Source organism: Tubulanus polymorphus, chromosome 11, assembly GCF_964204645.1.
Source record: "Tubulanus polymorphus chromosome 11, tnTubPoly1.2, whole genome shotgun sequence".
Taxonomy (NCBI): domain Eukaryota; kingdom Metazoa; phylum Nemertea; class Palaeonemertea; order Tubulaniformes; family Tubulanidae; genus Tubulanus; species Tubulanus polymorphus.
Genome location: NC_134035.1, coordinates 8,153,687 through 8,167,163, shown reverse-complemented (window position 1 = coordinate 8,167,163; position 13,477 = coordinate 8,153,687). Strand labels below are relative to the sequence as shown.

Below are 13,477 nucleotides of genomic sequence, written 5' to 3'. Positions count from 1 at the left end.
AACGTTTACCTCCGGAAAGCGCTGAGATACTACCAAGATGTGAGATGGTATGAATGTGTGCAACTGCCATTTCTGTAGACGAGGACTTAGTAACAGAGGAAACATTGATAACTGGGACAGGTACCTTGCCATCAGTGACAGTGACTACTGCTCTCCCTGCAATGAGGCCATCTGTGTGTAGAGGTAACACAGGAGATGGTTCAATGAGGGCTGTAGTACCGTTCTTTATTTTTCCGTGCACGTTTGCATAAATTAGTTGTTGGGACATAGGAGGAATGCTAATATTGTTTACTGTGCAGACGGCTTTTGCTCCATTCAATGGTACCTGTCGCCGGAGTTTGATAGGCTTGCTACCTTGAATGCATAAAGTACCCTGACTATAATCGAGAATAGCACCATTCAGCATCATAAAATCTATACCGAGAATGAGTTCATACTCCAACGGATCAGCAATGTAAACCGGATGAGACACACTGACTTCTCCAATCAAGATAGGTAAATTAATGCGACCTAAAATAGATAATTTACCGCCGTTTGCTGTATTTGCATAGGCGTAGTCACTGCTTTGGATAGGAAGTGCCTGAAGACCTGGGTTATGATCCAAAAATCGCTTATTGATAACCGAAATAGCAGCACCACTGTCAATAAGAGTACCAACCTGAGAACCATTGACCTTCGAATAAACCATGTTACCTATCGAAGCAAGAACTATTGGAAATTGACTCGACGGAGGATGAAGTTCAGAATTAGACTTATTGTCGGTCTCCGTCGGCTGTTGGGTTGGCAATTTGTTGTGACAGCGGCCTAGATAATTTTTATTGCTGTGACAACGCTCGTGGGTGGATTTATGGTGCATAGTATCTTTCCGACTGACTCTACTTTTCACAATTTGATGAGGCAAACAAACATCAGCTTTAATCAATGGGTCTGTCTTTCCTGTAACACTGGAATCTGACGGTAAAACATTAAAACTACATTCTTCGGTAAAACTATTAGAAAAACTACCATTAGAAGCAATAACACCCTCAGAAGTTCGTTTTACAAAATCATCGTTCGATGACAAAAACACGACATGGCCAGATTCCTGTGAGACAGTTTGCGACTGACCACTCAAAACATCATTAAGAAAACTATCATTGGTAATAGTAGAGTCAGACGAAAAACAATTAGCATTAACATTAGTTTCATGTGTCATTTTTTGATCATTATTAGTTAGATTGTTAAACCCAGAAAGCGACACGTGTTTCTGAGCGAGCTTTAGTTTTCCGAATCTTGAGTGTTTTGACTATTTACACGAGGCCTTACGGTGCATTTATCCCAGCGGTGTCCCCGAGAACGACAGTGATTACAATATGGTTCATTAGTGCATTTTGATTGATTATGACCATACTTTTGGCAATTGTAACATTTGACACCGGATTTGTTAGTTTGTATGTTATCGAGTTTTGATGTTACTGATTTAAGTAACTCGATTATCTGCTGATTTTCCGTAGAAGTGTTAGTGTTGTTACTGTTGTTGTTGGGAATTGTTAGTGGTGCATTTCGTTTTGAAACAACAGCAATTGGTGGATGTTGGTGCGAAGACCAAGAGCGTTCGCTTTCTGCCTGATGTATAAGACTTTTGTCTTTATTTCGAGCTAACCGTATAGCTTCTGAAAGAGTTTTTGGGTTTGCAGCCATAACGTGCTCCTGTATGCAACTCTCAAGACCGTTTATAAAACTAACACGGATTACATGGTCCGGAAAATTTGCATCTTGGGCCAACCGTTTCAAATCTTTTAGGTAAGAATCGACGGATTCTCCCGGCTTTTGCGTTCTTTTTAGGACATCAACCCCCGACAAACAATCGTCACGCTCATCATGGAAATGAGTGAGAAATCTTGTTTTCACGTTTTGGTAAGTCCACTGACCCTTGATTGTCTCCGAATCTTTCAATTTAAAATAAAAACTTTTCGCTTCTCCTTTAAGGCGACTTGACAACAGTGTCAGACGCTCTTGAATTGGAACACCAAAATTCTCGCAGTGGTCTTCCCAATACATGAAAAATTTCTTAACTGATAATTTGGTATCCCCCTCAAATGTTGGAACTTCGGAAACTACGTTACTAAACGCCATTTGGCGCACAGCCCGCTCAAATTCGCTTGCTTGACTTACTTGCGACTGAGGTGTCTGTGAACGGGGTGGATGTGCGAGTGCATTAAAAGATTGATGTGGTGCTTCAGGATATCTAAGTGAATGAGATGGTGAATGAAAATGAGACGAACTATGGGTATCGGTGACATTATCAGAGGCTCGATTTTCGGCAACGGGGTCCGTAAGACGAGCGTCAGAAGATATATGCAAAGGGGCCTGCGATGGTGAATTTTGAAAAACTACAGATTTAATCAAAGCCATTTCTTGTCCTAAGGACTTTAACTGTTCTGATATCACGTTCATGGTTTCGTTATGCGTAGATAATTTCGACAGTGTACTTTCGGTGGCAAGCCTAAACTGATTAAATTCATGTAGTTGGTCATAGATGTTACTGATGTCTTTTGAATGACATTCAATAGAATTAAGAACGTCCTGAAATTTTGATTCCATAGAATTTTGAAAATCGGAAATAGTATTAATCAGTTCAACGTTTAACGCAGCATTAATTTCAGAACGGTCGTCATTGCTTTCAGGAACAATTGCAACATAATCGTTGTCTTCCTGATTCTCTAGGGTACTGTCCATAGGAAGTGCACGCGAAACTGTTGGAGGAGTTTCCAACTGTTGCGATGTACCAATCGGCGTATCGAATTGCGGCCTAGATGGTGTTAAATCCACTGGGGTCGGTGGCTGATCGCTAGACCGAGTAGTTCTACGCTCAGGCAGTTGAAACCCAGACCTGGTTTTTGCAGTAGCATTAGTGGTAGATGATTTACAAGATTTGGCTTGGGTACTCATAATGTATTAAATGACAATAAAATGCAACGGGGAAAATATAATGCAACGGGGAAATGGTAGAGCAAAGCAATAAATGAAATAACAAAACAAGGTTGAAAACAGCAAAATAGCAAAAGAAAATGCAAGATAAGAACCCGCAAAAGAAAATTATCAACAATTTTTACAGCACTTGGCTGGGTCAGCTTCGACTTAACTTATGGAATAAACCCGAATGAAAATAGAGATGAAACTTATTGTCGTACCTTTGCGAAGTAGGGTTCTCCACCAGTGTAAAACTTTAAGATTCCTGAATCCTCCAAACAACCAAGATCAATCCGCAAAGAGACACGTTAGTTTACGAATATGATGATGATTCCAGTTTATTGACGATAGTGAAAGTGTCGAATCGAGAGTCAGATCGAGAGTGACCCCGAAAACATATTACAAATCCATTTTATACAGTTCAATGAAAGTATAAACAAATACTGTGTAGTCATGGAGTTGGTCAACGACTGCCTGATCATGCTAATCGCGCATAATCTGTTTGACCATCTCCATGACTATAATACTAAGACTATAAGAAGCTTAACAAATATATAGTAAATACGGCTTATGCCTAACATAGTCTTAAAGCACTTTACAAGACAAGACACAATGAAAATGAACAAAATAGGGAAGTTTCCAGTTACCAGGCGCCATTTTGAGGCGGTCCCACGGGTCCCGCATTGTTGGACAGATTTTAACAATTTTTTAAACTAAAACCTCTGGCACAAAATTTGAACTTATTATTCGTTAGAAAAGCGACAATTTCTATTTTCTGATGATCTTTACTCATTGTCCTTGGCTGCAACAATCGAACACAGTTACATTTTAATAAAGATACGTCACTTTTAGGAAGGCGCCTAAAAAATTGGTAATTTGGTGTCGTTGGCTGTAACTTTTTCATTTTTTGAGATACAATTTAAAATTTTTCACTGAAGATTAAGTTTTATCTGAGGATTTCGTTGATACTGGATTCGTAAAAATATCTTCTTAGATACGCGCGTGGCCACCGGTTGGGTCGGCGCAAACGCGCACGAGTGGTTGGCCGTCGATTTTCTGCAAACGCACACGCTATTTTCATGGAAATTTTCAAAATTTTAAAGAATTAAAATCATCGTTTGATTAGAACAGTTGAAAATCTATAAAATCGTATTCATACTGTAACTAAATTCATTTCTTGCAAATCTCGTCTGCAATACGAGATAAGGTACGTACGTTTTTCAGTCGGTTGAATCAATTCGCTGGCTTTCTGACGAACCATCGAATATGCAATTTTTTCGAATATTCCATCAAAATCAACGTCCTTTCAAGTTTCAATTGTGCAAATTTGGTATGGATGAGACCACTAATTACTTAATTAGAGACTAATTAATCAATCAATATAGTTTTAAGGGTGTATGCGACAAATAAGGAAAATACAGTTAATTTCCCTGTTTTCGGCTTAAATTTGAAGTAGGTGAAAACCTGTTTTCTTTGAATTGAAGCCGCGGGAACCACTTAACCTCATTTTCAAGCCGGCTTGGCGATGTCGTGTTATTATGTCATTGATTTGCACAAAACGGACACCAGAATAATCAAATTCCCATCCTCGATGGCAAGCGTTTCCAAAAACCCAGCAACAGTGAGTTCCGGGAACTCATTTTGACATGGAATGTCGGAATCGAAGCCTTCGATAATTTCCCGTCTTTCTAATGGCCCAATATGGTCAAATACCGTGATTTACGGATCTGAGAGTTAACGCAGCATTAAAAATTCTAAACCTGCCAGGCAATCGAATTTAAATCAAGTAGAAAATAAAGAAAAACTCAAAAAATTATTCTAGGCCTAAATTGAAACCTCCAGTGGGTTGCACTATACATCTTTTTATAATATATTATAACAATCGAAATCTTAAGTTCCAAAACCTGGTACAAAGTTCCCGTAATTATAAAAGTCACAATTAATATAGGGAAGTTACTTTATCAAATTCTGATGCTTGATAGAGTGTAAAACATATTTGTAGAGTGTAAGCGCATTTATTTTCCAACCTCCAATAAAAACCACAAGAATTAGTATTATACACTACAATGACGTCACTGCATGCGCAATAGCCAAAACAAACCGTTGTTTATTTTGTTAGCAGCTGAGTGTGTGCAAAACAAAGCATTCAGGGTCCAAGTTCAAATTCAGTCAAAGAAACGATTTTATTTCTTTAGTTTTGTTTGCTTCTTTATTAATGAAATTAATTGAATATCCGTTTGGTTGAATGACAGGACTTCATTTCATCTGATCTCCATTCTCGTGTAGGCCTATAGGCCACAATGAGCGTCAGGAAATAAACAGTCAATCTTTACTACAATGCTACAATATATATATTTATCCGAAACAAGGGCAACAAATTCCAAATTTCAAATTCATTCTCCCTCAACGCAATTGCATATTCGACGGTCTTCCAGAAAACCAACGGTTTGACTCTGGAAATAGTCTCATTTATAGTCTCAGATATTTTGTGCTAAACCGGACATTGCCTTCATTCACGGAGGAATACCTCATCATCAGAGTAAAAAAAAATACAAAATACAAATACAAAATACAAAAAGAATAAAAAATACGAAAAAAATAGTATTTTTTGTTCCTCTGGTGATGAGGTTTAGTTTGAACCTCGAGACTGTAAGGCAACAAACCGTTCTTACAGAAGTAACTGTGCGTTTTATTCGTTAACTTTACACTGAGATTTACATCAGTTCACTGCAGTCATGTTTACCTGCCTGTTATATAGAGAGATAAACTCCACCAAGGACCAGCACACCTACAACAGGACCTTGACTCATTGCGGGCATGGGCGGACACCTGGGGCATGTGTTTTAATGCGGCCAAGTGTTACGTATCCTACCGATCACTCGTCAATCGGCAGGTAGACCGTATATATACACGATAGGAAGCCACATTCTGAAGACTGTCACCTCAACACCCTATCTTGGTATCACGCTGTCAAACGACATGAAATGGGATACCCATATAAATTCAACCGTTGCCTCTGCTAGCAGGACTCTGGGTATTGTAATGCGTTACCTTCGGTACGCCCCGAAACTACTAAAGGAGGTAGCTTACATGTCACTGGGTCGATCAAAGCTGTCGTATGCAGACAGTCTGGGACCCGTACCACCGAAAGACCATTGAACATCTAGAGAAAGTGCAGCGGAGAGCTGCGAGATTCGTGACCGGAAACTAGCGTACCAGTAGCGTTACGACAATGCTGGATGAGCTGACATGGCCAAGCCTAGCCTCCCGCCACCAAGAAAATCGCATAGCGCGCTCATGGCCAGAATAGTAAACATAACACGTCCCTGCAATCCACAAGGAAAACTATATCGAACAAGGATCCGGGAAAACTAGACGGCGGAACGATTGTAAACTGCTACAGTTTAGGACATCGACCGAGGAGTTCCGAAACTCCTTCTTCCCGAGAACAATTGTGGACTGGAACAACAGCAGTCCCAGGATCGAGATGATCCATAGTGTTCTGCTGCCATGCCCCACCGCACCACCTTCCCCATGCATCGTTATACGCGCGATCGCGGTTCAGATGCAGTATCCCATGTAGACTGACGTAGATGTATATGTTGATAAAGCGGCGTTTTAACCGCGCCGAGACGGATATTCCCGGACGAATGAGAGCACAATTTGCTGCCGCGATATGGATGTCCTGATTTGGATATTCTCGGAGCTACCGGTACCCTTTCTCTCGGCGTGACTAGTAGGTAATCAAACCCAATATACGATTAATCGATTTGATCGCCATTCCCACCATCAAATGTATCACATGCCACGCTAGTAAAAAAATACACTGAATTTTTGTCCCATTTTTTATTTATGGAAATAAAGAAATTTTAACTCAAACCGAGCTAAAGCATGGCAATCGATTTGTATTTTCAGTTTTACATATGGCGTGTCAGGTCGCAAGTAATAGAGGTAACATACCCGCGACCTGTGGCGCCATGTTCTGCACGTCAAAATCAATTCAATTTAATAATCCGCGCTCCTTTATTGATTTATATCAAAAAGTCGTAGCGTTCTTAACGGTAAGTGAATAAATGAGATATTGTACCACTATATGTTGATCGCGTAAGTAGTAAGACTATGAGAGCACCCAGATTTCGATGATACTCTAAAACACCTCCTAAACCTACTACCAGGAATTCTCGGTAAAAGTGCAGATCTCTGCACTCTCAGTCTCAGTCTCGTTGATTGACGCAATCTACTGTATGACAGAATCTAGGCGAAAATCTTTCTAGTGAACATATCTTAAAACTTAACCAATGGCAATCGCTATTTACTGAATTGCTGATGACATTTTGACTTGAAACAATGATATTTAATGTAATTGATTGAACCATTTACGCTGTGAGGTGCGGATCTGCACTTTTACCTTCAGTTACCTGCACTTTTATTCTCTATATTGTAGGCCTTAAATTTAAAATAAGAGCAGTAGTAGGAAGTAGGCTCAATGAAAGTTTAATTTATTTTGCAGCCTTAGGCAAAGGCCTATTTATTATCAAACGGGCTCCGGTTACGGGGGAATCTCCACTCTATCTACGTACGCGCATGCATGAAGGAATAGGGTTTAGGGTAAGGTGAGGCTGTATATAAATCAACTCACCCAAACTCCTGTCGTTAGCTGTGGCACAATGGGTAAAGCGCTACTACTTTTTGGTTTAGTTTCGAATCCCAATATTACAAGTCAGAATTTTACTGTATTGTGCATGCGCTAACTGTCCTCCGTAACCGGAGCTATCTCACTCGGTTAACGGACTCCGTAACCGGAGCAACAGGGTATTTACAAAATTTCAATTCAATCACAAGATTGTCATTCATCTCCCCTCACAGGAAGAAGAGCTCTGAGCCTAAATAGACTACATCACGACTATGTCAGGTTTTAATTTTGGATCGACCAGTGGAGGTGGCGCTACCAGTGGCTTTTCATTTGGTACGCCCGCGGCAGCTACACCGGGTGCGGCACCTACACAAGCATCGGCTGCACCAGCACCAGGTGGTAAGAGGAAGAAACAAAATCGAAATATTCTCGGGGTATTAATTCATGTCTCTCTCCGTTCAAATTCAACGATTGTTCGATTAATTGCGATTTGATTATCTCAATCCAGGATTTAGCTTCGGAACTCCAGCTGCCGGATCGACAGGTGCATTCTCATTCGGAGGCCAGTCAGCAGTGAAGTCGACCACAGCTGCGCCAACGTCTGGATTTTCTTTCGGCGCACCTGCTGCTAATCCCGCTACAGCTACCCCTCTCAGCCAATCATCGTCTGGTGGATTCACGCTAGGCGCCACAACAGCTGCAGCAGCTCCCAAACCGGGCGGTTTTAGTTTTGGTACGGTGGCGGCGGCGGCACCTGCGCCGACTGGTAGCACTTCTACCGCGGCGCCGAGTACCGGATTTAGTTTCGGGGCAGCTGCCTCGACGCCTCAACAACCAGCAGCAGCGACAGCTGCTAAACCAGCGGGACTTAGTTTCGGAGCATCGGCACCTGCTGCTCAACCGAGCACTGGTTTCACTTTCGGCACGACACCCGCAGCTGCACCTGCAGCGACGTTGCCGCCGCAGCAAAAACTTACGTTCGCTACACCGGTTGTTCCGAACATGGCGGCGCCGGTCACCTCTAAGCCGGCAACTGGTATTACGTTCGGCACGACGCCGCAGGGTACCGGTACCAGTCTGGGCGGCTTAACGAAACCGACGACGCAATCCGCGGCACCGGGAATGTTGGCCGGTCTGTTAACCACGTCTGCAGGAGCGACGACGGCGTTCAACCTCAGTAAGTCGTTATTCAATTGTCGACTGTCGAAACATTCCTAGGCCCAGTTTTATAGACTGGTATTAACTGATCTTAATATAGGGATTCACCCTGTTATTTATTCAATTGGTAGACTTCGTTTGACTGGTATTTACTTTAACCGGGGGGCCAACTCAATTCATTTTGAATTGAGTTAACCTGGGGGTCAAGCTAATACCAGTCTATAAAACCGGCCACTAGTCTTATGTTTAAAAGATTAAACTAGGATTCATTTATTACAACCACGAGCAATGATAAAAAGGCTGGGTCCAGTTTTATAGATTGATATTAACTTTGTCCTGAGAACTAAACCTAGCTCATTTTTTGATTTTGTGTTAGCTCACTGGTTTAAGTTTAAACTTATCTATAAATCTGTCCCTTGCATAATCAAGACTTCGATTTATGACCAGTCTGGACTATCGCCGTTGTAGAGTTGATCTAATGTCTTAAAGACCTCATTTGTCATGACCCAGGGGCTGGTTTGATAGACCAAGTTTCACAAAGCGATTACAATTTATTCTAGTTATTGAGTTGAATGATTTATCAAAATGTTATCGATCTCCTTATTTAGGCTATAATCGTAACGTCTTACTATATTTATTGTTTATTCAGCCGGATCTGCATCCAAACCGACAACAACACCGGTAGTGGCACCTGGTGGTGGATTCACATTAGCAGGTACAGTAAAACCCACTTTATCCGTATCAGTTTAATCCACATTTCGATCTAATCCAGTTATAATTGCACCCTTTTACATGTATGTAAGATAGGCCTATATGTAATTTGGATCTCTCGTAGACCGTGTGAAAATCATTGGTCCATTATAAAGCGGGTGCTATTGTAATTCAAAAAGTGATGACTTGTAATGCAATACGATGAATTTTATTTTTAGCTAGCAGTGCACCTGCCACTGCGCCATCAGGATTCGGTTTGAAACCTACAACAGCAGGTAAATATATTGGCCCAAAAAAGATCTGGCCTCAGCTTCACAATGTTGAATTAATACGGATGACTCCTTCTTACTCAGTACCACTTTAGTCAGGCAATATAACTTTTTTCGAAAAACCATTTCGATCGAAACTAATTATGATTTTTTTGATAGAAAATGCATCGATTATCTGTTTCTCTCATCCAGCTTCTCTCACTACTGCGACACCTGCTGCAACCACCACGGCGACGTCTGGATTAACATTCAACTTGCCGGCTTCAACGGCGGCCACAACTTTAAAATCAACAGCCGTTAGTTTGTCGACTGCTACCACTACGTAAGTGCAATTATTATTGTCTTTTTGATAGAAGTAGTGCAGAAAGTTACGAATCGTTCATTTATTATGTTCAAATTTGTACAGATTAGTACTCGGATGGGAGTTAGACAGGTGATTGATTAAATTCTATCCCAAAATGATTATTTGCTTCTATGTTCATTGACTGTGTGTGACTATGTGTTTTTGCATGCGCTTTGATCGGAAATGAATACTTAATGAAATCCACAGACGCCATTTGTACAGTAGACTCCACTCAACTCGAATTCATTGGGACCAGAAAAAAAATCAACGAGTTAAGCGGAATTCGAGTTGGGAATTTTACAAAATTGGCCAAAAATTATTAAGAAATCAAACCTCAATAAACGATTCGGTATCGCTCCTACATGGTTTGTTTGTTTGTTTAGATGCTAAATATTAAAAAAAATTCCAATAGAATAAAGCGTGTTTTGTCTCATTTTTTACCTCCAAAACTTGGTGTGATGAAAAATGAACGATCATACATGTACCGTGTATTGTTTTGAGCGCGAAAAAGTAGAAATCAATAAACGTGCTGGTTTAACGGATTTTCGACTTAATAGGATTTGAGTTGAGAGGAGTCTACTGTATTTGAGAGTAGTTTCTTCTTTTTAAAGACAACGGCCTGAAATATCGAAATGCTCTCAAATAAGAATAATTTCGAGTTCATTTTCGATTGAAGCTACTATTCTTATGTCCAATTAACCTAATTTTTCATGAAAACTTCTACAGATATCAGGTATATAGTCTGGCATCGCTGAAAGGCAAGTGAACGAAACGCCATTTACAGAGCCGCCAACTGTTCCTCATTTTCAGTATTTGTTGCTATTTTGTAATGAGAAATACTGATTTGATTTGTTTGAAGCATTACCGAAATATGAAAGATGTTACTAAGGATCTAACTGTTGATTACTGATTGATTTGAATGTTTTCTTTCACATTCCAATGAAACGCTACTGAAAGAGATTCAATTTGTTAGTGATAGCACTTTTCAGATGAAGGCAGCCCTGCACTTATGTTTTCCTAATTGAAAAACCTGAAATTCAGAACATCAGACAGTAAATTGAAAATGAAGACTTTATGCGTACGTAATAAATGAATGATCTCTATGGAAGGAGTTGATACCGATACGTCGTAATTTTTTTCAGAACCGCTTCGACAGCTCAGCCTCTACCGGCCATGAACTATCGACAGTTGGAAGAAGCGATCAATAAGTGGACGCTCGAACTGGAAGAACAGGAGAAGATGTTTTTACAACAAGCTACGCAGGTCAACGCTTGGGATCGTCTGCTTATCGAAAATGGCGATAAGGTGAATTTTATTCGTTGTTCTGGCATTTCGTTTGAAAGTCAGCGGGGTACCAGCATTTACCAGATCGTGCCACTAAACACTTGATTATTCGTTGTGAAAAACAGTTAATTTTCAAAAAGATTTTAAGACTTTTTTATTCGAAAGAGCGCGCTAGCTCCTTTGAACATTTTTATGAGTAAAACATCAATCGCTCTGTACATGAAAAATTTGTATTCGTTTTGGAAGAATGATAAGAGGTATTTATTTTTCAATCGCTTATCATCATGATTTAGTCTAATTATTCGTGTTCTCGATTACGACTTCCGTAGATAACGCAGTTGAACATCGACGTCGAGAAAGTCAAACACGACCAGAAACGACTCGATCACGAACTCGATTTCATACAATCGCAACAGAAGGAATTGGAAGAGATGCTGACGCCGATTGAGAAAGCTGTCGAAGAACTGCCGCCGATCGGCTACTCGCAACACGCCGATTTAGAACGCGAACACACGTAAGGAAAAAATATGAACGATGATTCTCATTCTACTTGTTGATTCTACTCCTAACTACTTCTAATCAAAGAACCCAAATCATATCTGATTTTGAGAAATGGTGCCAAATGGGCCCATGCCTGTTATCGGACCTATCGTCGGACCAGGCCCGAGCCAAATCTCAACATAGTTCAAATTATTGCATCTGAATTGCAACTGGTTCCGGAAGTGACTCACTTTGCCTTGTTTAAGCATTGTTTAGTATCGAGTGGGTGATTTACGCATGAACACGCTCTCTAATTAGATCGTCTCTATGTGATGGCGGCTAATTTGAGGACTGAGGGACGGTTTGTCATGTAAATAAATTTTTAAAGTCAAGTAAAAGAGGAATATGGCTGCACAACCTCTATTTGCCTAGCTCTCTGGCATGTACTGTAGTTCAAGATAAGACCGATGGATTATTATTTGTTACGCAACAAGATTTCACATCAGTAATTTACGATCTGGCCGGAATAATTTCATTCACCCGACTTTCTTTTAGGTATCAACTGGCAGAAAATATAGATGCGCAATTGAAGCGAATGGTCGGAGACTTGAAGGAAATCGTGGAACATTTGAATACGTCGAACTCCAGCCAAGACTCCAGTGATCCAGTAAGCATTACCGTTCATTCTGCTGATTTGCGAAGTATTTCTGTAGCTTATTTATTCAGGAATAGATACCCGACATAAAACTACTAACATACCGGGGTACTATACAGTAACAGCCATCAATACTACTCATTGATTCCTCGAAAACTCTGCAAGATTCAGAAAAAAAATATTTTCAAAAACCTCTTATCAACTTTTTGAATTTAAGAATTAGCACTAAACTCCTTAACACGTTTTGAATTTTGGAATGATATTCATTAAGTCTATGTTTTTATTTTGTATTTCCACGATAGTGAATCACTTCATATTGTTCCTGGGATCCATAGACTCATAATCAAAACCAATTCCTATTTTTCAGATTTATCAAATAGCTCGGATATTAAATGCTCATATGGATTCACTACAGTGGGTGGACCAAAATTCAGGTGAGCCTTTATAATCACTATTGATGGCATCTGTTCGATGCAATTTCCGACAAAATGATACAATTTTTATCGCGCTTTTCTATGTTTTTCAGCTATGCTGCAACGAAAAGTGGATGAAATTTCAAAGTTGGCCGAGACCCGACGTATCGAACAGGAAAAAAACTTCCGTCTAGCTTACGATTAAAAAGCATCACCAATCGCTATCAGTATGAACTTTCAGTTTAAAGCGTACTGATGATTTAAACATTATGTTCGATCGTGTTAAACAATGAAGCAAAGCTTGTGCCGAACTTATTGTGGTACTGGCCGAATACCGTACATGCATTTAGCATTTTGATTGTTACTTCAAAATTATTTGTAATAAATATTGTGTAATAAAGTCAATAATTTTGCATAAAGAATATGGATTCCTTGTTTGCCAGAAATATATGTATAGTTTTAGAATACATGTGGCTATCATATGATTTACATAATAGTCATAGGTTTCATAACTCTGTTACAGATTAGAATACAGTGTACCCTTGTTATACGGTGTTGGGACAAATCAAGAATTTAAAA

General features: G+C 40.0%; 1 protein-coding gene across 1 annotated transcript; it reads left to right on the top strand.

Moving 5' to 3' along the window:
- The first annotated feature begins 6,896 nt into the window (after positions 1-6,896).
- Positions 6,897-13,263, top strand: LOC141912608 (uncharacterized). Its single transcript, XM_074803902.1, has 11 exons — positions 6,897-7,013; positions 7,819-7,984; positions 8,094-8,762; positions 9,393-9,458; positions 9,673-9,729; positions 9,916-10,045; positions 11,209-11,371; positions 11,680-11,864; positions 12,386-12,497; positions 12,853-12,919; positions 13,012-13,263. Exons 2-11 carry the CDS (start codon positions 7,858-7,860, stop codon positions 13,101-13,103), a joined length of 1,668 nt encoding a protein of 555 aa, XP_074660003.1. The 5' UTR covers positions 6,897-7,013; positions 7,819-7,857; the 3' UTR covers positions 13,104-13,263.
- Positions 13,264-13,477: the final 214 nt, after the last annotated feature.

Coding starts and splice junctions, on each gene's coding strand:
- LOC141912608 (XM_074803902.1), top strand. CDS start 7,858: ATGTCAGGTTTTAATTTTGGATCGACCAGTGGAGGTGGCGCTACCAGT. Junction 10,046..11,208: donor TTGTCGACTGCTACCACTAC/GTAAGTGCAATT, acceptor AATTTTTTTCAG/AACCGCTTCGACAGCTCAGC. Junction 11,372..11,679: donor TTATCGAAAATGGCGATAAG/GTGAATTTTATT, acceptor CGACTTCCGTAG/ATAACGCAGTTGAACATCGA.